The sequence below is a fragment of the Scylla paramamosain genome, chromosome 3, assembly GCF_035594125.1.
Source record: "Scylla paramamosain isolate STU-SP2022 chromosome 3, ASM3559412v1, whole genome shotgun sequence".
Classification (NCBI taxonomy): domain Eukaryota; kingdom Metazoa; phylum Arthropoda; class Malacostraca; order Decapoda; family Portunidae; genus Scylla; species Scylla paramamosain.
Window position 1 is genome coordinate 36,207,314 of NC_087153.1, and position 24,212 is coordinate 36,231,525.

General features: G+C 39.5%; 4 protein-coding genes across 7 annotated transcripts in view; 1 reads left to right on the forward strand and 3 right to left on the reverse strand.

The window, feature by feature from the left end:
• Positions 1-14,674, reverse strand: part of LOC135094691 (sorting nexin lst-4-like) — a 33,144-nt gene extending 18,470 nt beyond the window's left edge. For 2 of the 3 annotated variants that reach the window (XM_063995017.1, XM_063995009.1), the window contains exon 1: positions 14,070-14,674. In XM_063995017.1, coding sequence (XP_063851087.1) covers positions 14,070-14,579 — 510 coding nt within the window. In that variant the 5' untranslated portion in view covers positions 14,580-14,674. Of the gene's footprint in view, positions 1-7,130; positions 7,254-14,069 lie in introns of those variants that run through there. The other variant, XM_063995039.1, reaches the window with a different exon arrangement.
• On the forward strand, positions 1-20,961 carry LOC135094732 (intraflagellar transport protein 27 homolog). Of its 2 annotated transcripts, none has more exons than XM_063995070.1 (8): positions 1-267; positions 16,060-16,159; positions 16,306-16,439; positions 17,891-17,970; positions 18,246-18,365; positions 18,664-18,747; positions 18,910-19,053; positions 19,281-20,961. In XM_063995070.1, exons 3-8 carry the CDS (start codon positions 16,403-16,405, stop codon positions 19,377-19,379), a joined length of 564 nt encoding a protein of 187 aa, XP_063851140.1. In that variant the 5' UTR covers positions 1-267; positions 16,060-16,159; positions 16,306-16,402; the 3' UTR covers positions 19,380-20,961. The 2 variants fall into 2 exon arrangements, with proteins under 2 accessions (XP_063851140.1, XP_063851147.1); XM_063995077.1 differs by lacking the exon at positions 1-267 and adding an exon at positions 6,597-7,073.
• LOC135096746 (uncharacterized) lies at positions 15,288-15,911 on the reverse strand. Its single transcript, XM_063998485.1, has one exon. It carries the CDS (start codon positions 15,909-15,911, stop codon positions 15,288-15,290), a length of 624 nt encoding a protein of 207 aa, XP_063854555.1.
• The window catches only part of LOC135094712 (kelch-like protein 24), a 9,889-nt gene continuing 6,268 nt past the window's right edge, over positions 20,592-24,212 (reverse strand). Inside the window, exon 10 of the mRNA XM_063995049.1 lies at positions 20,592-23,918. Within this exon, the coding sequence (XP_063851119.1) occupies positions 23,548-23,918 (371 nt within the window). The 3' untranslated portion in view covers positions 20,592-23,547. The remainder of the gene's footprint in view (positions 23,919-24,212) is intronic.

Consider the following 24,212-nt stretch of genomic DNA (forward strand, 5'->3'; position numbering starts at 1 on the left):
GTCTTGTCAAGGTGCTTTCAGTTACACTTAGATGATAAACTTACTGCAACACTTCTATTTATTAACATTATTGACTTGTCTCGTTAAAATATCTTAATTACAGAAAATAAGAATGAATGATAATCGTGAAAGAACGCACATAACGATAACTGTGATAGTGAACGTGGCATCAGTTTCATCCTTTCCTGTCCGCAGCGGCGATACACGAAACAATGGCTCAGTGTTCATAACAACATCGCCATCGTCTTATCACCGAGTACAGCCAAGGTAAGCTGATAAAGACAATGCTATAACCGACAACGGATCATTTTCCTCTTAAGTGGGTCTGGGACGTAATAAAAAGAGAACAGATTACACGGTATTGTTTGTTTCCTTGACCTTTGACCGTGCACACGTGGTAGCTACGAACACGGCCCTGTGGGATGCAAGGTCACCGCGTGCTACTGTGTGTGTGTGTGTGTGTGTGTGTGTGTGTGTTGCAGGTTACATCTCAAGTACATAGCTACCTAGACTGATTGAATCTGAAACTCTACAACGATGAAAATAAGATACGATAAAAACTAAACCTAACAATATTGTTCATAAACTTTGTACAATTTTATTACTGCAACATTCATAAACTCCGCTGAACCACATAAATTTCATCAATACTACCTATCATTAACTCGTTTATGGAACACCTGTGTGGAGCGTGAAGGTAAAAAAAATGACGTGAGTAGCAACAGGAAGAGGAAGAGCAGGAGACAGTACGGGTGTAGGAGACATGACATCCTGACTTGCTGCTGACCACAACACTGTGTTCCTCTACATAAGCCTCGTCTAGGCCACACCTCTCATGTTACTGTGCTGCTCCCTCCCTCTCTCTCTCTCTCTCTCTCTCTCTCTCTCTCTCTCTCTCTCTCTCTCTCTCTCTCTCTCTCAATGATGGCTATTATTAATGTAATGACTATGACGAATATATTGAGAGAGAGAGAGAGAGAGAGAGAGAGAGAGAGAGAGAGAGAGAGAGAGAGAGAGAGAGAGACGTTCAAGAATCTTTAAACCCACGCATTTTTCGCCCTAACTGCTACTGCAAAATAAACACGTCTCCACCACACCATCCCAATTTTCCCTGTCTCCTGCAAGTCTCGCGCAAGGATATAGAATTGGCGCCCCTGTGTCTGCTGTCTAAAGTTTTGCACAGGTTCGTTATTGTCTTCGTTTAACATCCCACAGTATTTATGATTTCCTGTTTTCTCCTCCTGATCTCATTTGCACGCTGTTAAATAAAGTCATATTGGTAGGCAAGTCTCGTAATAAAAGGCGGGTCCCAAGGGCAGCCTGCGGTGATTTATCAGGAGAGAGACGCTGCTTTCATGTGTAGGTATGTATATATTGGTGCCTTGTTATCTGTTTACTGGCGGTGGTGGTGGTGGCAATGGTGGTGGTGTGACTTCATAATAGTGTACAGCCTTGAAACCAACTTTTTTTTCCCTCTTTCACTCCCTTTATCTCTTTCTCCTAATTCTTGTTTTTCCTTTAAAACGTTGAGTAGATTATATTTTTCCTACATGATTTCATATTCTTCCTTCCTTTCATTTAATCAGCTTTCTTGTCATTTTCCGGTTTTCCTTCTCATGCGGTCGATGCCACACCTTCCTTTTTCTTTTTCTTTCTTTCCTTCTCTTTTTCTTTGTTTTCTTTTCATTTCTTCGTTTCCCTTTTCTCCTTTTTATTATGTATTTGGTTTTCCTTCTCAACAACCTATAACACAAATAAAGCAATCATGCTTTACTATTTTTTATCATTCGTCTACATTCTCTATCGTTCTAGTTTTTCAAATTATTCAATAAGATATATTTCTTATTCTTTCATCTATAATTTTCTCGTATTAATTTAAATGATTCAACAACACCTGTCCTTCAACCAAACTTTTCTTTTTTTCTCTCTTGCAATCCTTCCTTTTTATCATTCTATATACAGTTTCCTTTCAGAACACCCAGTAACACATCTTTCTTCATCCATGTTCTTCTTTTGTTTTTAAGAGGGAACCTGATATAAGTCTTTAAGTGGTATAAGGATTATAACAAGCGGGATGTAAGCAAAATTCTTAGGGTCAGTAACCAGGATATAACAAGAAATAACGGGTTCAAGCTTGAAAAATTTAGGTTTTAAGAAAAAGATAGGAAGAAATTGGTTCTCAAATAGAGTGGTAGATGAGTGGAACGGACTCAGTAATCATGCTGTTAGTGCTAAGACAATAGGGAGCTTTAAGAGAAGATTAGACGGGTTTATGGATGGGAATGATGTAGAAATAGGTAGGTATATTTCATACAGGGACTGCCACATGTAAGCCTCGTCGCTTCTTGCAGCTTCCCTTATTTCTTATGTTCTTATGTTTCTTGTATTCATTCCTTTTTATCAGTCTAGTCTCCGTTCAGAACACCTAACATTATTTGCTTTCTTTCTTTCCCTTTTCATCATTTTGGTTTCCCTTCAGTAAGCCGAATCATACATCTCTTTCATCCACTTTTTTTTTTTTGGTTTCCTTTTTTTCTCTCTTTTTTTTTCTAGTATTCGTTACTTTTATCACTGTAGTTTTCCTTCCGAACACCCAAAAACATTATCTTTTCACCCATGCTCTTCTATTCTTTCTGTTCATCTTTCTCTCCTTTATTCATCATTCTGGTTTCCCTTCTGAACACACAACACACCTTTCACCGATGTTTTCTAGTCTTTCTTTCTGTCTGTCTGTCTGTTTCTGTCTGTCTGTCTTTTTTTTTTATCATTCTGGCTTCCGTTCAATAACACACACACCTCTTTCACTTCCGATGTCATTGTGTAGGACGCCAAGGACAGGCCACACTTTGTTATGAATAAGGCGATCGGTGCATCCAAGGACATCCGTTACTGGCGGAATACAAAGGTTTTCTCGGATGGGGATGGCGGGGAAAAGGATTAGAGAGGAGTGGTTGCTGTGACGTGATGTCATGAGGTTTGGGTCGGTATTCTGAAACCCTAAGAGTATTTACAAGAGACACGTAATTCATTAGTCGGGCTCTCTCGTGTGCTGTGTCGATCAGTGATCTAGAATACTTGTGAAATTATATCTAGATTCATGAAACGCCCTTGAAAGTTACTATAGCTTTCATTGAAGGACGTTAGTAGTAAAGATAAAACGCCGAAAGATTTACAAAGACCACAGAGTTTAGTCAGGTTATCTTCTGCATTTCATCTATTAATAACATAAAAGCGTAAATTCGTGTGAAACTATAATAGAATCATAAAGCTCCCTTGAAAACCCACTGTAACGCTCACTGGAGGAAGTTTATATTAGTCGAAAATCAATATAACACTGAGAGATTTGAGAATGCAACAGTGTCTTGGAGGTGGGGAAGGTGAGTGTTCACTGTTCGGGGTTCGGGGAAGGGAGGGAGACCGTGACGTCACGCTTTTCTCGTCCCTCAGTTTTCATTGTCTCTACATCCTGTACTCTTGAATTATGAAACTACAAGAAAAACTAAACCTTCTATCAACTTCAATGACTTTTCTTCTGCATATCATAAACATTAATTACATATAACTGTTCGTGCAAATGGAATAATGACAGCAATACAAAACTGAGAGAATTACAACGAGTTGAAGTAATGGGAGTGGAGGAAAAAGTTTAAACACTTACATTTAGGAGTGATTAGTGTCATTACTTCAATATACGAGCAGTTTTGCGTATCTAAGATGAACGCAGGAATGAGAGCAGCAGTTGATAAGTATAGGAAAGCCGCAGTACATGAGACCAATACTTCTTTCCTGATGACGCATTGAGAGCTGCCCCTGAGAAGCTGAGAACCGTCTTCAACACGCCAGCATTGTGAAACACTTCGTTCTCTCATTGGCAGGACTAATCTCAAAGGCCACAGGGATGATTAATCAGGTTTATACCAATGTATTTCCTATTGACGATACAAAATTCTTATTAAACTATCACTAGAATCACGAAAACACCCTTGAACACCCAAATACTCATTTCCACGAAGAAAGCAGCTAAATGTAAAGCACGAAGCGATGAAACGTTTAGGAATACAACTCAAATAAGACGCTATCCTAACACCAAGCTAGTCAAGCTGTCCACAATAGGTACCCGCCGCCTGTCGAGGTTACGAATAGAATAACAAATGACAGTGAGCGTGCTGGGGTCATAGCGTATTACATTCAAGTGACCGCATTCTTAAGCGCCTCAGCAACTCAGGGTGTAGTGGAAGTTAATCGCAGTTGCAAGGGTGTTTTCATGATTTTTTTACCAGTTTGATAAGGATTCTGCATCGTCATAAGGTAAATTACACATGAGAACCCGATTGATCACCTGTGGCCTCTCAGAATACTCCCAATATGATCCCAAAGTGGTTCAGAATACTGGTGAAGGTCTCTGCGTACGTCATTCTTGTCATTCCTTCGTAAATACACCGAATGGAAACTAATGTGCTCAAGAGAGAGAGAGAGAGAGAGAGAGAGAGAGAGAGAGAGAGAGAGAGAGAGAGAGAGAGAGAGAGAGAGAGAGAGATTCAAATAAAGCGTTATGTCATCCCGTATCACAAAATTCTTTCCCTTTCATTCCAAACAAAAGCGCAACATCTTCCATCACAACAGCTGCACATAAAAGCCACGGCTGCATTTGAAACGCAGCCAGTCATGACCTTCATCCCGCAGGAGACGCTGGGAACAGACAAAGAAGGAAAAAGAATGAAACTAGACTTTATGCTCGGCCAGACGAGGGAAGACAGGAAGAGGGGAGGCGGAGAGCCGGAGATGCGAGGCAGAGGCAGGCAGCGAGGCAGTGAGGCAGGGAGGGAGAGAGCGAGGAAGGGAGGGTGTCTGTACGCCCTGCAGGCTCTCACCCACACCCACCCTTACCCTCACCCACCCTGGTGCCCGTTACGCCTCTCACACCCACTAACAATGACGGTCTGTCTGTATCCCGCCTGGCCCAACGTCTCTTGTCTTCTCTCACGTACTGACTCGTCTTAAATGTTTCACCGTCTTATCTCTTACAGTTAACAGGTTGCAGTGGATGATGTTTGGAGTTTGCGAGGATGTTTTCATTATTCTAGTTGTAGTTTACTGTTGTTTATAGGACTGTATATCATTAATGGGGAAAATACTCATGAGAACTCGACTAATTATCTCTGTGGCTTTTGAAAATTTGAAAACTGACCTGATGAAAGAACAATGCGTTTAAGAATATTGCTCTCTCTCTCTCTCTCTCTCTCTCTCTCTCTCTCTCTCTCTCTCTCTCTCTCTCTCTCTCTCTCTCTCTCTCTCTCTCTCTCTCTCTCTCTATTATTCACTTAGTCCCTTACAAGACCTGAATCACGAGACATTAAGATATTAAGCATAAGGAGGTTTTAGGACGCACAACACTCCTCTGTCACCATTTACAGGGCTGCTCATGACTGGTACGGTGAAATAATCATTAGGCAGCAATTTACTGATACTCAAAACAAGGGAAATAAACATAATCGCAGGAAACATATTTGCCTTGCTCGTATTCTGATCAACCTTCTCCTTCTCTCGCCAGGACTATTTTCAAAGGCCTTAGAGATGATTATATAATTATTTGTGTCCTTGTGAGTGTTTTTTTTTTTCCACTGATAATGCTGACTTCTTATTAGACTATTACTAGAATCACGAAAACACTCATGAAAACTCCAGTAATTTCCACTAAACCTGTTAAAAAAAATCATGAAAAGACGATGAAACGTTTGACTGCAGTTTTTCCATTCATTTCCCCTGAGTGTGTGTGTGTGTGTGTGTGTGTGTGTGTGTGGGCAGTGCGTCGTATTATAAGTAGGATTCACGAGAAGTTCAGCTTACTTTCTTAGATTCGCATTCAAGGTCAGCCTTAGAGACAATTGTTACTTCAGTTAGTCCACAAATATCCTGGGGACGCCTCGTGAAATTTTACTTATACCACTTTTGTCTTATTTCGACGAACAGCAAAACTTATACACGGTTTATCGTCTCTTTCCTTGGAAACATCGCGATTTGCAGCTTATTATCCGAATATTTGAGGAATAACTCAAAAGGAGCAAATTCCCTTGACTCAGGAAGAAAGATTAGATTGCCTATGATTGTCCCACTTCAGTGACTGTCCCTGGGTGTTGCAGACGCCTTGGGGTGAGTGTACAGTAAGTGACCGACGCAGCGATGAGAGGCTCTTATGATATTTCCCATGAGGTATTTGAGATGAGCTTACTTCTCCTTACAGATATTTCCGTAGGGAAGTGATGGAATGAGTGACAGAAAAATTCCTAATTCATGATTAAACAATGAGAATGCTTCATAATCAAAATAACTGTTTGTTGCTATACTGTACTTATTGTCTCAGATATTGTGTGCAATGTTGCTTGGAGATATGTGAAGGAAAGGCATGAGCTTATTGAATCCAAAATGAGTTTTGTTATCAGATGACTAAAGAATAATACCTGAATGTCCTGATATGTACTGTAAATTATCACACAGCTCCGATATAACCTTAGAACCATTCCCTGCAAAGGAGTCTGTTGCCAAGAGGTGCCTGTGCCCATACAAATATAGTACTGCACTTGTCTTCAAGGCGGACGAGAGGGGCCAGGCGGCGTGACTCGGGTCTCGCCTCGACCGCGGGGAAAAGAAACAAACATTTAACCCATTTGGCGCACGAACGGGTATCTCTACGTGACTCAGGAATCACCCGTTATGTCAAAGTTGATATTATAACTACGAGTACATTTTACCACAAAGGCCTAAACGATCTTATAGGCCTGGAGCAATCAGATAAGAAAAGTAACGGAGACGAGATAGCGAGGGGAGTGGAGACCGGGAGTGGCACGTCGCCTCCACGCCTCCACCCACCCGTCGCTACGATCCACTTGGGGAGGCACTTCCCGGAGCCACTTAAGCCTGAGTGCGGCTGGCCTGGGAGTCACGCAAGGCTCACCGTGACATAAACAGCTCTGGCACGCGGGAACACGGACACACTTGGCACTGCAGTCACACAAAATATAGTTAGTGCCTTATAGAAACACTGCATGGGAGACAGGCACACGGCCTTGAGTGAAGTGAGTATGGGTTAACTGCCTCCATGACACCGAGGCGCCTCTTTGTCTTTCATTCACCTGATCCGCCATGGGGAAGCTGATGCGGGCTGTCCACTGCTGACACACTGATGCTGGGGAGTGTGTGTGTGTGTGTGTGTGTGTGTGTGTGTGTGTGTGTGTGTGTCCCGGAGGTCGACGGACACCCGCACCAAGGATATTGTGATATTACACGATCTCTGCTGCCTGCACTCTCTCTCTCTCTCTCTCTCTCTCTCTCTCTCTCTCTCTCTCTCTCTCTCTCTCTCTCTCTCTCTCTCTCTCTCTCTCTCTCTCTCTCTACAGAAAGAGAGCATGTGGGATGATTCGTCTCAGCAATAGTAATATACCTGGCATTCTCTCTCTCTCTCTCTCTCTCTCTCTCTCTCTCTCTCTCTCTCTCTCTCTCTCTCTCTCTCTCTCTCTCTCTCTCTCTCTCTCTCTCTCTCCACAATCACAACACGGCGTAGTTCAATCAATTATTATTATAAGGATTATCTAAGCGATAAGTTATCAGTCCCTCCCCTTCATATCTGCGAGCGAGACTCTTCTCTAGCTTCGCTGCACTTCCTCTGCCTTGTGTCGCGTCCTATTTCTGGCTAACACTTCGTAAGACTGATAAGTTTTCCCATTAACATATGTAACTTTTTAAACACCACTTCCTTTTTTCTGGTTAACCATTTCAGTGAGACAAAATTTCCCTTTAACTGGACAAATATTTTTCTTTTTACACATATATTTTTTTAGATGGTATATTTCTCAGACTCAGTTTCATTGCTAGAAAAATGTTCACTTTCACACTCATAATTTTAAAGATATCATATTTTTCTGGTTAACTCTTTTACTGCCTGACAAATTTCCTAACACCTACAACTTTTTAGACACCATATACATTTTTTTTTTTTTCCAGTTCAACTCGTCATTGCTACACCATGTTTCCCTTTCACACTTATAACTTTTCACGCACTATTCCTTTTTACAAGTTAATTCCTTCAATGATAGACAAAATTTTCTCGTTAACACCTATAACTTTTCAGACATCCTTATTTTTTTCCAGTTAACTCTTTCTTCGATCCACAAATTTACCCTTTAACGTTTGTATTTTTTTCCGAACACTATTTCTCCATTCTAATTCTGAAATGTAAAGACAAAAGTAACCTTCTATTCTCTCTTTTAATTCCTACCTCTCCATGCAGACACTCTCTACAGCGTTATGAAAGTTGACGAAGGACGATCATTGCGGTAAAAAGAGTTACAAGAAAGAAAGAAAGAAAGGAAAAAAAAAGAAAGAGAGAAAGAAAGAAGGAAAAACTTGTTACTTCAATAAGAGTAAAGTCAAGAGATAAGAGTCTTCCTTATTAAGTCACAAGTCGCGTCTCAGGTCACGTTTGGTTGTGTGGTGGTGCAGTAGTGTGCGTGAACAGGCAAATGCTTCAGTCACGGTGGAAGCAGTAATACTTTCAGCGTTGCGTGGCCGAAGTAAGGAAGGCACCCGTGACAAAGAGTAATATATAAATGGGTTGATTATAAAAGGGTAAACTGAGTGAGGTTTGAGAGATCTTTCTGCTCATCGTATCTGTTGAGTTTTAAAGGATAACCTGAAGAGTTTTTTTTTTTTTTTATTCGGTACTGTGTGAAGGACGAAAGAACTTTTATTTGCTTTTTTTTTTGTGTGTGTGTGGTGGGATAAAAAAGGCATGTCGCAGTATATGACAATGATCTTTAGGTCCTGCCATCCGTGTAACCTGCATGAGTGTATGAAATAGGGAGAGAGAGAGAGAGAGAGAGAGAGAGAGAGAGAGAGAGAGAGAGAGAGAGAGAGAGAGAGAGAGAGAGAGAGAGAGTTCCTATTTTTCTTTGTCTGTTGTATTTACTTATTTCCCTCTTCCTCAAAATGTCGCGTCTTCTCGAATGCAACAACAACAACAACAACAATAACAATAACAACAACAACAACAACAACAACAACAACAATAACAATAACAATAACAACAACAACAACAACAGCAACAATAACAATAACAACAACAACAACAACAACAACAATAACGATAACAACAACAACAACAACAACAATTCCTTATATCCTTTCCCTCACTACCTGAAGAAACACTTGACCTTGGAAATAAAAAGAAGTAAATAAAATAGAATAAAGTAATGTGGTGAGTAAAGTGAAATCTTTTAAGTGCGCAGCTGCCAAGTGCTGACACAGGTGTGTGTGTGTGTGTGTGTGTGTGTGTGTGTGTGTGTGTGTGTGTGTGTGTGTGTGTGTGTGTGTGTGTGTGTGTGTCATTACCTTCCTTGTTCTGCAGATGTTCATGTTGGGAATTCCTTCACATTAATCATAACAGTGCATTCCAAAGTTATTATTTTTAATATTTGTTATTATTATTATTATTATTATTATTATTATTATTATTATTATTATTATTATCATCATCATCATAAGAGGGATTCTTAGCAGCAGCAGCAGCAGCAACAACAACAAAAACAACAACAACAATAACAAAGATGACAAACAAATAGGCAAAACTGAAGATGCCAATCCCAAAAGATAATAATCAAAAAGTATATCCAAAATTAAGAGAAACTCCTTGAAATCTTTCTTTTTCCATCGCTTGTTTTTATTTTTCCCATTTCTTTCTGATCTAACTAAGCGCCGCACTCAGACATTTTGCTCTCTCACGACGACCATTTCTGAAGGCCACAGAGATGATTAACCAGCTTCTCAAGACTGTTTCTCCTGTCCATAATGTATAATTATCATTGTTTCCCCTGTTCATAATGTATAATTATCATTAATTTATCACTAAAACAGTAAAAACACTTAAAAAAAAAAAACCGTCACTTCAACTAGAGCCTTTTGAAAGTAGCCAAGGTGAGGCGCAGGCGTGCTTCAGAATATGGTCCAAAGTTTCCTAAAGACTCGGATTTGCATTGCAGCGGTCAACACGTACGGCTGGCAGGTTGGCATTTCCTTCCAGCGTACGTACGATGATAAGTGTCCATATTAACTCTTTTATTACTACGCTCATCCTTTTGTCAACATCCATAGCGTTGTAAATTAGTGTTTGCATGGAAGACAGAACAGGGGAAACATTTTGGAGGCTACTTTGTCTGTCCTAGGCTACAAAACTGGTAATGGCTGGTACAAAGTGAGCGTTTTGAAAGCCGAGCGTGGTTATGAGAAAAGATGTTCAGCAGTGAAAGGATTAACTTCACTTCCCACACCAGTGACGTCAAACTTAATCTTTATTTTTCATATATAGAAAAAAAAAAAAGAAAAAAAATAATGACAAATAAACTTAAGCAAAATAGATAAAAAAATAAATAGATGAATAAAAATCAATAAATAAAATGAAAAAAAGTATATAAATATATCTGACTTATCTCTCTATTCCCACGATGAAAAAAAACAAAAAACGAAAAAAAAAATCGAAAGAATAAAAAAAAAGATGATGAATAAAAATAAATCAATGAAAAAAAAAAACGATTTTACAGAACTTTTTTTTTATATTTACACGATGCAGTGGACTTCCATTCAACAAGTACCACGCATGCAAGCAAGTAACGCAGGGATTTCAGCAACTCGACCAGCGGATCACAGGTCAAGGAGGCAGCAGGTGTGTGAAAGTCAAAAGTCGAGGCGAGGTTGCAGCTCAACACACGATGGCTCTCAAGTCCACGATATCCCAACCTGTTTACAGCTAACCCCACCATCCCCCTCCCCCTCTAACGCTTTAATCCCGCCACGCAGCTCCGGGAAACGTGAGAAGCAAGGTGTGAGTTGATGTGTGTTATCTCACGGCTCCTTGTGTACAGAAGATGTAAGAGAGCCTTCCCAGCCTCTCCAGATGTGTTTTTATGAATGACAGTTTCCGGCAGTGGGGTCTAGGGAAGGGAAGAGGAGATAAACACGTGCTTAATCCCATCAATAATCTCAAGATGATGCCAACAAATCGTCTGTGTGTATGCTGGTGTAAGAGAGAGAGAGAGAGAGAGAGAGAGAGAGAGAGAGAGAGAGAGAGAGAGAGAGAGAGAGAGACTCGTTAATTCACTCAACGCCTTTGAAACCAGTCCTTACGAGTCAACAAGGCGTTTAACAATACGGAGCCTAAACTAAACTAACAAAGGCTACTAAAGAATTAGTCAAGTTTTCATGTCCTTTCCCTACACTGACGACGCAGGATCCTTACCAAACTATCATCAGAATTATAACACCCTTAAAAACTCAATCACGTCCACTACAGCTGTGATGACAAGCAGATATAAGACGCTAAAACATCTGAGAATACGATCCTTGGCTGATAAAAAGTAACGCCACATGATCCCGTTAAATCTCATCAATGACTCATAAAACTCCTGTATTATGGGCCATCAAGTCAGAAGAAAGAAATAATACGTGTTTGTTTTGGTACGTCCCAATTCTGTCAGTCTGTAAGTGATAGCGCTGCCCGAGTCGTGGGAATCTCCTGTGTTGTAGTGTAAGCATATGCTACCCCAACCATCTCGTGAGACGCTCCCGTGGCCACATGTTTGGAACTTGGCTCAGCGCTGCCACGTTTCTCGGCTTCCCAGGAAATGTACAGTAGCTACGTGCACAACGTATTGCTAGACACACGTGGCTCGTAATTCTTAAACGCTTCTTTCACTTCATTATTTGCATTAGACATATAACTTTAAAATAAACATCAGGAATAATATGCAACAAATAGCCCACCGTAAACTTGTAGCTTTTTTGGACAAGAGAATAAAGCAGCAGCAAAAAAAAAAAAAAAAAATAGAGAAGGGAAATTATACAAAGAAAATATCAGGTGGTAAAGTAAATGCAAAAAAAGTAAAAAAAAAAAAAAATTAAATAATATCAAGCCAAAACATGTACAATAATATAGACAACAACAGCAACAAAGAATCCAAGCAAGACACAATGTACATAATAGCAAATAATAATAATAATAATAATAATAATAAAAATGATAATAAACAATATCAATATTTTCAAAGGACACAAAGGTAAAATAGTCGCATTCTCATTTGTGTTTTCCTCAGTGACCATGCAAAACTCTTGTTAAATTATCACTACATTCTTAAAAACCACCACGACTGCCAGGAGAACTTGGTGACAATAGTCGAGAAGAGACGACGAAGCGTTTAATTAAAAGAATACAGCCCACGATCTCTCTCTCTCTCTCTCTCTCTCTCTCTCTCTCTCTCTCTCTCTCTCTCTCTCTCTCTCTCTCTCTCTCTCTCCGTGTCTTGCCACCATCACCGGGTTATGCTTTGTGGGTAAATATGGCCCCTGCCGTGAATTTGGATTTATTACCGCCTCTGCATATGGCTTCGTATGTGTTATTTATCTATTTATTCATTCTTACGTGTTAAGAAGTCCGAATAAGGAAAAAAATAAGGATAAATAGGTAAAATGGAAAAAAAAAAATAATGACTGTCGCTTTCAAAACAAAAATAAGAAACTACAGGACAAAATCAAAACAGCTGACCAGTTTAGTTTCTGAGGAGTGTAGATTAAGGTTATATTGTCATAGTGCGGACGAGGAAAAGAAAAGAAAAGAAGAAGAAGAAGAAGAAGAGAGAAAAAAAAAGAAGAAACTCGGGAGCTGTTATAATTACGTGTACGAGAATATGAATGTCAATGTATGAGTCCCACACCAACACTCACGTCATCATTACACGGCAAGATAACACGAGTCACATCGCACATTGGATCACACCGTTATCAAGCCGCGGCCACTGTCACCCACCACACTGCAAACCAGCATTTTGAAATGCTTTACTCTTCCATCATGACTATTTTCAAAGTTTCACCTGTTAAGAATGCAGAAATCTTCTTAACTTGACACTAGAACCATAATATATATATATATATATATATATATATATATATATATATATATATATATATATATATATATATATATATATATATATATATATATATATATATATGAAATAATAAAAATAAACACCCGTGTAGTTTCAAGTAGAGACTTTTGAAACCAGTCGAGGTGCGGGCAGGAATGTTTCCGGATATGGCCAATCCCACGCTCCGAAATAAATTTATAAGGCGGATACGTATATAGAAGAGGAGACGAAGACTTGAAGCTTTTCTTTCTAATTCTACTCGCAAATTCACTAAGAAACAACGTTATAGTAATAAAACCTCCAATATGAACTGTAAACGTACCGTGAAGTGAGATGAAGGAAGATAATCGTGACGTTACGTGGGAAGTGTCAAAGACAACACGCACCAGTCAATCCCTCGCCAGCTGTTCGAGGGAGGCCTGAAGATGACACCACCGACGTGTACTGTGCGAGTGGCGTGGAGACAGATGGGCTGATTACAGAAAACGTATGGTGACTTACTGGCATTTTTAGTGCGGATGTGTGGAAGGCTGAGAGAGAGAGAGAGAGAGAGAGATTCACGAAAACAACTCGATCTTTTTTCCTTTCTTCTTTCCTAAAGTCAAGGAATCTCATCAGAACCCATTTTTGTTTAAGAGTAGTATTTATTCATTAATATATTTTAATCAGAAAGTTAGGTATGTTCTCTCAAATCGCTTGAAAGTCATTGTTTATAGTTGAACCCCCACCTGCACTTTTTCGTATAAATGAGATGTGTCTGTTGTTATCTGGCGAGGTTCACTCTGATGCAAGACAGACTTTTATAGAAAACAACATGTGATAATTGATCAATTAATATGCTAACTATATATGTTTGTACAGTCAGGGTCAATAATGGACCAGCATACCACGTTCAGCTTCACTGTTTTGGCCTTTCCCTCAATCTCATGCCCTTTGATATGCTAAGGACGTATGAGTGGACTGGTTTCGTAAGTTGACAGACTAGAGGGGACTTAAGATTGAGGGAAAACACAAAATACATAAGATATGAGTGCAGAATGGTATTCAACTTCTGACCACGACTGTGCCTAAGCGTAGCTTAAGCACCGTATCGTGACTTACCTGACGGGTTGACTGATCACTGGACAGAGCCACTAGAGCTATATCCGCGGCCATTGAGGTGCTGGTGTCTCCTGCTGGGGTGTTGCTAGTGTCTCCTGGTGCTGGGGTGTTACTGATTTCTGTGGCTGCTGGGGTGTCGCCTTGTGGCTTCTCCTCACTGCTGGCTGTGGTTGGAAGTTCTGTGCCTTCGGTCAGCTCAGATGGAGTGTTGATTCCCTGGCTCACGGAGGCGTCACTGGCTAACTCTGCCTCTGCCGTACTTCCATTAATGATCTCATTAGCGAGCACCTCATCTCCCTTCGAAGGAGGTTTCTCACACACATCAGACACATCAGCTGATCCTTGAAACTGGATGTTGCCTTCCTTGATGGTAACTCTTGTGGCCTCACTGGTGTCCATGGTTGTGTTCTGCGGCGGCTCTGGCGTGTTGGGCCGGGGAACAATGGTGGTTTCTCCAGTATTATCTCTCTGGTCGGATCGTATATCATTCACACAATACACGTGCTCCATTATTCCTCTGATTAACTGATAAAACAATTATTCCCCTAACGCCTTGCCACGGCGCGTCTGTCACTAATGCTGCAGACACGGCTGCTTAGGAAGAACACGCGCGCTAACTGACTGGACTTCCTGCCCAGTGAGATAATGAACCGATGCGTCCATTTGGGAAACGAAGCGTTGGGATAGGACAGGAGGTCATATTCTGAATCGCCTTGGTCTCCAATATGAACTATTTTCAGAAGCGACCAATTAGTATCGTTTTCATGGATATTTTTCCTTATCAATGGTGTAAAATTTTTATTAAATAGTCAATACAATTATGAAAACAGAATCCCCATGAACTTTCAACACATCCTGTCAAAAGTGATTGTAATAAAGCGCTGAAACGTTCGAGAATGCGATTATAAGTACTGAATCGAAGTAACAAATCGTTAATTTGAGAACGATTGAGTTACAGTACGTGCAATCAACGCCCTGGAAAGACCTGAGAAAGTGTGCACCATGAAATATATTTGGTAGTGCTGTACGAACTGTAGCCACTTTCATACTGATAGGAAGTCACACGATGACCGCTGCATTATGACTCCGGGAGAAGTCTGACATAAATCGTCCTCTTTCCTGCGAAAATGAGAGGAAAATGATGATAAAAATGGTAGTAATGATAAACCCTGGTGGAGAAACTGTCTGACTACTTCCTTCCTTCTTCCCAGCTTTTCCCTATTCGGGGTCGCCGTTGTGAATGAGCCTTCTCCACGTATTTCTATTGTTTGCCATCTCTGGATTTATATTCTTCTCCCCAAGATCTCCGTTTATGCAGTCAATCCATCTTCTTTTGGGCCGTCCTCTTCTTCTAACTCCCTCCACCTCCATTTCCATGATCTCCCTTCCTACGTGGTCTTCGCCAACTCTTCTTCTCAAGTGTCCATACCACCTCAACCTTGACTCCTGGATCTTCTTGGAGACTTCAACCACTTTCACCGTTCCTCTTATGTACTTATTCCTAATTCGGTCTGTTCTGTTGACTCCCACCATCCATCTCAACATCATCTCCGCTACATCCATCTTCCTCTCTTCAATCTTCTTCAAAGGTGCTGCTTCTAGCCCATACATCAAAGCAGGTCTAACGACTGCTTTGTGGACTTTGCCCTTCACTCTTACTGGTACCCTTCTATCGCATATCACACCCGAAACTTGCCGCCAATTGTTCCAGCCACACTGAATCCGAAAGTTCACTTCTTTTTCCATTTCCCCTGTCTGAGAAACTGTCTGACTACTGCCAATGAAAATACAAAAACTCCGCCACACCTCAGCATCAGCTGTTGCCTGTCGCTTAGCAACCATGTGGCAGCACGTAAACAAACACATTTCCTCGAGTTCTTGTTGCTGCTAGTGGAAGTCAAAGCATAAATTGACTCAGATGCATGAGCAGCTTTATAATTTTCATAACAACTAAAACAGCTGGTTACATGAGGGCATTACATGCACATAGATAATGGTGCGCCTTCCTGCGGCGTGGTGCTCCTCCAGGCGGCGGTGACATTCCTGCGCGGGACTCGCCGCATACTGGACCGTTACGGGACGCCGCCCAGGTGACTGACTTTGTATAATTCCATTTCTTGCACTGTACACAAAATTGGTTCTATAAGAACCTGGATAAGGAGTAAATATATTGTGCATTATTTGGAGGGGCAAGAGTCAATGGACATTTTTTAACACTAGGAGCAAACCATTACAGGTGCTTCAAGGGCCGAGGCTTCCCCACACCTGTAGCCTCCTTGAGATGCCGTGACCACTGTGTCTTCCAGAGAGGGAGCAATCAGTGAGCTGCCGCCATGAATAACATAATTCGTGCCAAGTGTCTCGTTCTCGGTAAGTCTGTGTTGGTAAGGCAATCACTAGATATTTTCCATTTGGGACTTTGAGGTAATGTAAGATTATCGTAATTCTTGTTACTGAATGCTTCACATGAAACTCGTTACTACTATCGAATGCCTCAAGTTTAAACTTTTCACATTACTATTGTATGCTAATGACATCTATGTAGACAAAACGAACCCTTTTTCGTGAACTTGAACACCTCTGATTGGTTGTTTGAATGTCTAGATTTAGCTACACCAATCATGTTATTAAGAGAGAGAGAGAGAGAGAGAGAGAGAGAGAGAGAGAGAGAGAGAGCCCATTTTGATCTGTACATGTTTAACTCATTCTAAATTAACTTTTTATCTAAATCCATAAACTGAGTTTATTATTATTATTATTATTATTATTATTATTATTATTATTAATTTTATTATTATTATTATTTTTGCTACTACTACTACCACCATTATTAACAATTTTATTTACTTATTTATCAGTTTACTCATGAAAACTGCTCAACTGTTAAGCTTGTATCAATCTCAATTTTTTTTCAAAACAATTTATGTGGCTAGAACTAGAGAGGTTACCTAGACTCCATGGAATCTAAGAATATGTTTATATAAGACCTGCATGATTTAGGGTTGTAATCTGGAAGAAGCAAATTTGCCCCTTCCTGTTGAGTTATTGAAGGTCTGCATCTCATTGAGGAGTGAATGAATGAGTTGTGAAAGACAGGTGCTGCTGGTAGTTGAGTAAGTAATAAAGTGACTCAGGAAGATGTAGGATAATATGGAAATGGCTAATGGTGAAAGTATGGGAGTTAGTGGTAGAAAAAATGAGATCATGCATGTTGGTCTGTGTATGGAAGCAACTGTGATTACTGATTATATGAATGCTTGTATCTAGGTATGCTCTATCAGTATACATAAATCACAAAGCTGTCAATGTCTACTGAGTGAATACTTATAGAAAGGCATTAATTATATCATATTAATGCAACAGATATAATAAGGTATACATTGTCTTACTATTGACATTATAATATATAGTGTATCAATACAACCCCAAATAAAACAATTATAAAAGAAAATTTAGAACTAAGGCATTAGGATTGCCAATAATGCCATAAGATTCAATAGTGAATACCAGTGTGGGATATTTTTTTATGTAGCATCATGATATCATATGGTGAAAGATTGTAAATGAAAGATGCAAGAGAAACAGTAAATGGTAGCATTAGATAATATAAGGTTTCTATGGTGATGATGTTAAGTTTTAAAATGAATAATTAAATGAGAAAATGGGAAAAAAATACCTGCCTTGAGTGACAATATGTATGTTCTGAAGTGTGATGCATTATACTGATGATATTGTTCACAGTTGATAGATAATTTAAGTTATGGAAGCCTTCTTATAGCTATCATTGATGCATGAGGACTAAATAATTGGCTGACTCTAAGGTGACAGTGTTGTGGGCAAGACAGCGCTGGTGCAAACCTTCATGACAGAGAACAGCCAGTTTTCAAAGAATTACAACATGGTAAGTTCCTCTCTTGGTACAGCTGGATGGGTTCACAGGCATATTAATAAGTAAAAAAAGTATTTACCTTTTAGTTTTTTTTCATTATTTAAGTATATTGCATCTAAACACCATATTTAAATACATTCAAACCAATATATATAAATTTCTAAATATGTAAATATATAAAAAAAAAAAAATGGATTTGATCACTACTCATCTCTGATAACAGGGTATTTCAAGAAACTAAGATAATGATGCATTATGTAAGGTGAAAGTGGTCCATGTCTCGGCAGACTCTGGGGGTGGAGGTTGTAACCAAGCTGATCCGTGTGCCAGACACGCAGGCCAGTGTGGAGCTGTACCTCTACGACTGTTCCGGCAAACAATACTACAGAGGCCTCGTCAAAAAGATGGTGTGAGAGAGAGAGAGAGAGAGAGAGAGAGAGAGAGAGAGAGAGAGAGAGAGAGAGAGAGAGAGAGAGAGAGAGAGAGAGAGAGAGAGAGAGAGAGAAACCAAAGCACTACTGCACTATACTGTTTAAAATACTAATGATGATGCTTTAGAATATTAGCTCCATCTAATCTTTCACAACAAAGTATTTTCATTCACAATAATTACATAATATGATGACCAGTGTTATTGTATGCTGTCAATGTTTTTCACTAATGAGGAAAATTGGTATAGAAATTTAATGGTATGTGATGTTCCAGAGCAGCCACCCATCCCTCTTGTTGCTGATGTATGACGTTACTTCAGAGAACTCCTTCAACTTGCTCAATGACTTCTATGAGATGGTGAGAAGGAAGTGTTAAAGTTTTCAAACTTGCACAAAGATGAATAACAATTTTTCAACATCTCTTACTTTCTCTGTGAAAAGAATTTTTTTTTTATCAGATAAAAGACTGACTGAGTTATTTTCATATTGAGAATGTTTCAGTTTTGTGTGTCTCCTACAGGTAAAAGCAGAGGCACAAGGAGAGACAGTAAAGGGTGTGCTTTTTGCCAACAAGACAGACCTTACAGCTCGGCGGGTCATCAGCCCTAAAATGGGTCGAGATGCAGCCCAGAGATTAGGGCTGCTTTACTTTGAGGGATCAGCTGTAAGGATAGATCTTATAACCTTTATTAGTATATCTTTCATCTTGAGAAAAAATTTCTCAGTTCACTCTACCAATTTCCAAATCCCAGCTGATCACATTTAGATTTTAAGAGGTTATATAAGTTGTAAAAGAAGCTAGCAGTATCTAGTTATCATACTGATTTTTGTCGTGTGGTGCTTTAAACTACAATATCTTTTACTTAACATTTTCTTTCTTTACATCTGAAGAAAGACCAAAAAGGGATTGAGGAGCCATTTTTCTTCCTTGTCAATGAGTGGTTCAAGACTTACACAGACAAGACCCAAGCTCTCAAGATGCTGACATGAAAACCTACTACAATTAAGGAAGCAAGCAGTGCACAACAACACCCCAAGGCAGTCACCCTGAGTGCCTTAAGTCTCCTGTTCTGTCATCCACAACCTTGGCACTATCCCATGCCAGTTCATCTCCTCACCTTCCATGACACTGACTGTGAAAACTTCACTGTACATGCACCAAGTTGCTTTCCTGGAAATATTTAAGAAGAGGGAAACAGCAACTAGTATTTTTGGTGTTAAATAGATGACTTCGTAGAATATAATCAATCCTTCTCAACTGAAAACTTTTACCAAAAACCTGCTCAAGGCACATCACTTGGACACTCTCAGTACTTGTACACATTAACATGCATGTAAGAAGTGTTTATTGAGTTGGACTTTATCTGGAGGAAAGGGCTACAAAGCTGATCACAAAGTATTCACACTGTACAAAGAACAATTTTCTTTAGGGACTTCTGCATTCAGTTTTTAAAGTGATTCCTTTCTAAGGCAACATGCATAATCAGAGAGGTGGTTTTCAAGAGTGAAAAAATATCTGGGTCAGTTGAAATGGTTTGTATCTCAAGTTCCATGATAATCATCATTACTCTAATTGAATTTCCTGTATAGATTCTAATACCAGTGAGGGTATGTGAATACAGTTAACAGTAGTGAGATGTTTTACTTGTTTTTTTTTCTCCTTAGACAGATGTCATTGAAAATTATTCCACACAGCCATCAGTATCTCAATATAAACACACCCCGGATACTTTGTGAATGGTTATAAGCCAACTCTGGTTCTAACTTAGTACATGAGTACCTCATCTATCTAAATCAACTTTGTCACAAGCAGACCTAACCTCTCTTTGATAGCCTCTATGAACACATGTCCTCTATGGTTAGACATCAACACAACACAAATCTTATTTTCCTAACACCCACAACAAGCTGCACAAAAGTGAGCCAAGTTTGTCAGTCCTTCAAATGACTTTCCACCAGTGTAGTTGTCCAGTGCCATTCATGATTGGTCTAATGCAAATCAGACTTACAACATGGCACAGGAAGTCACACATAGGCATGCCAGCATCATATTTAATTAAGTATCCCTTCATGTCCTGTTTCATGTGTGCCATGAAATCTTCAGTCCTTACCAATGAGTCTGTCTGATAATGTTAGTATAGAGGTGTCCTGTAATTATGTGAAGACAATGGATTAAAATGGACAGTTTGGACAATTACAATCTTAAAATTTCTGCAATTTACTTGCCTCCACTGCACATTGTTCCTCTATACAGTTTCCACATCTACAAAAATTGGTCCCACATGGCATTGCTCTAGTGACATCAGTGAGACTACAAGTGTAACACCAAAAGCTGCACCTACACAATAAGATCTCCCATGGGACAGTTGTGCTTCTAATTGTTATGAAGCAGAAATGAAACTGGTGAATCTTGGGGAAGTCTGCACAAGGTGCGTAATGCCTGCCATCTGGTCATAGCAACAAATTATGTCACTGTTGGTTTTACATAAATAATTCAATTGTACCTATTATTGACTCTTATAATTTCTCAAAAAGTAATGAACATTTTTCTTATGAATAAAATAATTAGTACATGTTTTGCTATATTCATTAACACAATTAGATCATGTGTCCCTTTTACCTGTTAGTCTTAATGATTATGGTTCTAACAGACACTGGTTAAGGGTGATACCTGAAGTACAATAGATTGTTGATCCCTTAGGTGACAAATAAAATACTGGTGCTAATTCTGTTGGAATCCCTAGTGATGGTTCTGTATATGGTATTTGATAAAAGCTATTTCATATAGTTACATGTACCACATGTGGCACTCATCACTGCAGTAATGAGGCTCATGCATGTCAGATCTTAACTTGCTCCTGAGAAACTGAGTGAAGAACCTTTGTTGTTTAAGTATAGGTTGCCCATCACTAATCTAGCATCACTGGGACTTGTAGAACGCTGGATTTTGCCAGATCACAGACAGTTTAGGTTAGAGTACACTTAACCCAACAGTTAACCACCTCATCCTACCTTTAAATTATCCTGTAAATAAATACAAGTTGATTAATAAGTGGGGCTGTACCAATGCCACTTCTATTGATACCAATATCAATACTTCATTTCTGGCTGATACCAATAGTGTCAGCACAATATATACTGTTAGCAAAGAAACTGAGCAATTTTTCTCTGTTCCTTTGTTATAAACTGATGAAAGAGCCAATGCTGCACAGTTCACATAAGCTTTGCACAGATACACAGATAAAGAAGTTTAACCTTATCTATTATGGATAATACACAGTGCTTGTGCTTTACACAATAAGAAGCATTTTGTTTATTCACTGGAATAAAACTGAGCAGGTTTAATAATAACTGGAGAAAAACAAACTAGAATGGCTTTTCTGTGTTTGGAAGTGATGCCAGCTGATCTTGCAGCAGGTACTCATACAATAGCAGCACCAACAAACAATGGCAGTGGCAGGTTTGTGCGGCGACCTGGGAAATTTGAAATTACACTAGCCAAAATTACTGCTGGATTAGTGGTGGAACTGGATTAGTGATTGCTGGATTTGTGATGGTCGACCTGTACTATATGTATGTGGCTGTCAATGTTTCCTATATATTTGATTGTTTTATTATTATTGCTTTTGTTGGACAGCTGTGCTATCTGGTACATTAAATTCATAAAAACTGTCAAGAAAACCTTCTTACTAAATAGTAACAAACAAGTTAGCCTCACACTTGTACACTGTCACATTTGTAATACAGATGTTAAAAATTTTACTTATTTACTTTTCACTCCATATGTCAAAAGCAACAAAAGCAAAATTCCTTACCATTATAATAATGAATGAATTGACAAATTTGCAGTGTCAGTTACATAACTCTAAGGGTTACCACTCGTCTTATTCAAATGTCCTGAATGTCTTCACTAGAAATGTTACATGCCTGCCAGAAATACAAATAATGCAGACAGTTGTTCATAAGCACCAATGTCCTCTGTATGCATGTTTTTCAAATGATGAGGCATGGCATGGAAGGGAGAAAGCCTGAAGGCTGCATTGTTGAATGTTCCTGGCTATGGTGCAACTGAGAATAAATGGGAGGAAATCAAACAAGCGTTTATGAAAAGAAATTTGGATGAAACAGAAATAAAAGTGAAAAGCAAATATGAGTTTGAAAGTGTGATTACAAAGTTGTCAGGTGATGACAGAGGAAGAATGAGGGAAAGAGAGGACTTGCTGTTTAGTCTTTGTGTGGCTGGGTGTGTTGGAATTGAAGGTCTCATTAAGACTGGTGTGGATGAAAGAGAAATAAGGATGAGAACTGAGAGGAGATAAAATTTACTGGAGATGAGATGTCTGAGGAGTATATGCAGAGTAATGTGTATTGATAAAGAGAGGAATACAAAGTGCTAAGGACAAGTGTTTTAAGAGTGCTCATTGAACAGAGGAAGAAGTGGGAAGAGAATGGGAGAGTTTTAATAAAGATAATTGGATCTAATGTGAGATTTAAAGCTAAGGGAATGACAAAAAAATTATGATGGATGGACAGAGTAAAAAGATTAGATGCAAGAAAGTGTATGAAAAAAAAAAAAAAAAAAAAAAAAAAAAAAAAAAAAAAAAAAAAAAGAGTTGTTCCACAAGACAGGGATGAATGGAGGGCAGTTTTGAATGTATGAACAAAGACAACTCTGTGGGAAGCCTGTCTGCTTATAATCTGATCAGCAGATTGGTTAAGGTATGGGGAAGAAGGGTCTACTATGGCACAGCAGGGGTAAAACCAACTCTACTGTCATTCCCTGTTGCAGATTCTACTGGTTAGACTGTACAATGGACCCCTGCACAGCATTATGGTGAGAATGAGTTCTTTCTTCTTTAGAGACCTAGAGACACAAATATGAGGGAATGTAGGAGTCTGTAGATGCCTTGCCTTAGTTACAAGGGGAATGTCAGCTTAGTATATACAACACAGACTGACATACAGACAATTCTGAAGCACACTGCTCCCCACCATGAGTTGCCATGCGCCTGGAGTGGGGAGGAGCCACTGGTTGAAGAAAATCACAGACAAACCAGGCCATTTGATGGACACTAGGTTGACTTTCTCAACTCATGGCACAGAAAAGGATTTAAAAATTTATTAAAGTTCCCTGAGCAGCAGCAGTGCTTCATGCAGCTCATATCTGTACCTTCAAGAGTGGAAATGTGCCTAAGGAAAAAGTACTTTCAGCTGGACACAGAGTGGTGAACATATGTTGACCGGGATTATTCCCCCTCCATATCTCCTTTGAGTGCACTGGGCCAGAGGATGATGGCTGTGGGGTGTCGTCTTTTCCTCTACTGTCTTTTTTTGCCTCGGCATCCGTGTCTCCTCCTTCAAGCTCTATTGCCTCCACCACTCGGCCATCACAGAGATCATCGTGGGAGAAGTTGTAGAGTATTCCGTCTACCACACATACATTAATGGGTGGGGCAGTGAACTGGCCGTAGGTGATAACGGTGGTGCCTTCCTTAGGCATGAACCTGTACACTTGTGGAGAGCAGTTGTCTGTGGGAATTAAGTGGGATACACTGGTGATAGTCATTCATTGGGTACTATAATACTGACAAGGTGTTGGGATGGAATTCTAGTGCAAGAGTAAAACAGATATTGATAAAACACAGAGAAGACAAAAACGACTATAGTGTACTTAAAAAAAAAAAAAAAAAAAAAAAATGTCCCAGTTGCAAATGGAACTTCTATACAGGAACAGTTTACAATGATGACACCAGTGAGTTTTACAGGTATGTCAACCTCCGAACCTTCATCAACTCATGATTATTGTTAAGAAATATTAATAAA

Bases quoted from the DNA above. Each gene is read 5' to 3' on its own strand.
- LOC135096746 (XM_063998485.1), bottom strand. From the start codon at position 15,911: ATGGTTGCTAAGCGACAGGCAACAGCTGATGCTGAGGTGTGGCGGAGT.
- LOC135094732 (XM_063995070.1), top strand. From the start codon at position 16,403: ATGAATAACATAATTCGTGCCAAGTGTCTCGTTCTCG. The intron at 16,440-17,890 runs GTAAGTCTGTGT...GCTGACTCTAAG, and splicing joins TGCCAAGTGTCTCGTTCTCG to GTGACAGTGTTGTGGGCAAG. The intron at 18,366-18,663 runs GTGTGAGAGAGA...GTGATGTTCCAG, and splicing joins GAGGCCTCGTCAAAAAGATG to AGCAGCCACCCATCCCTCTT.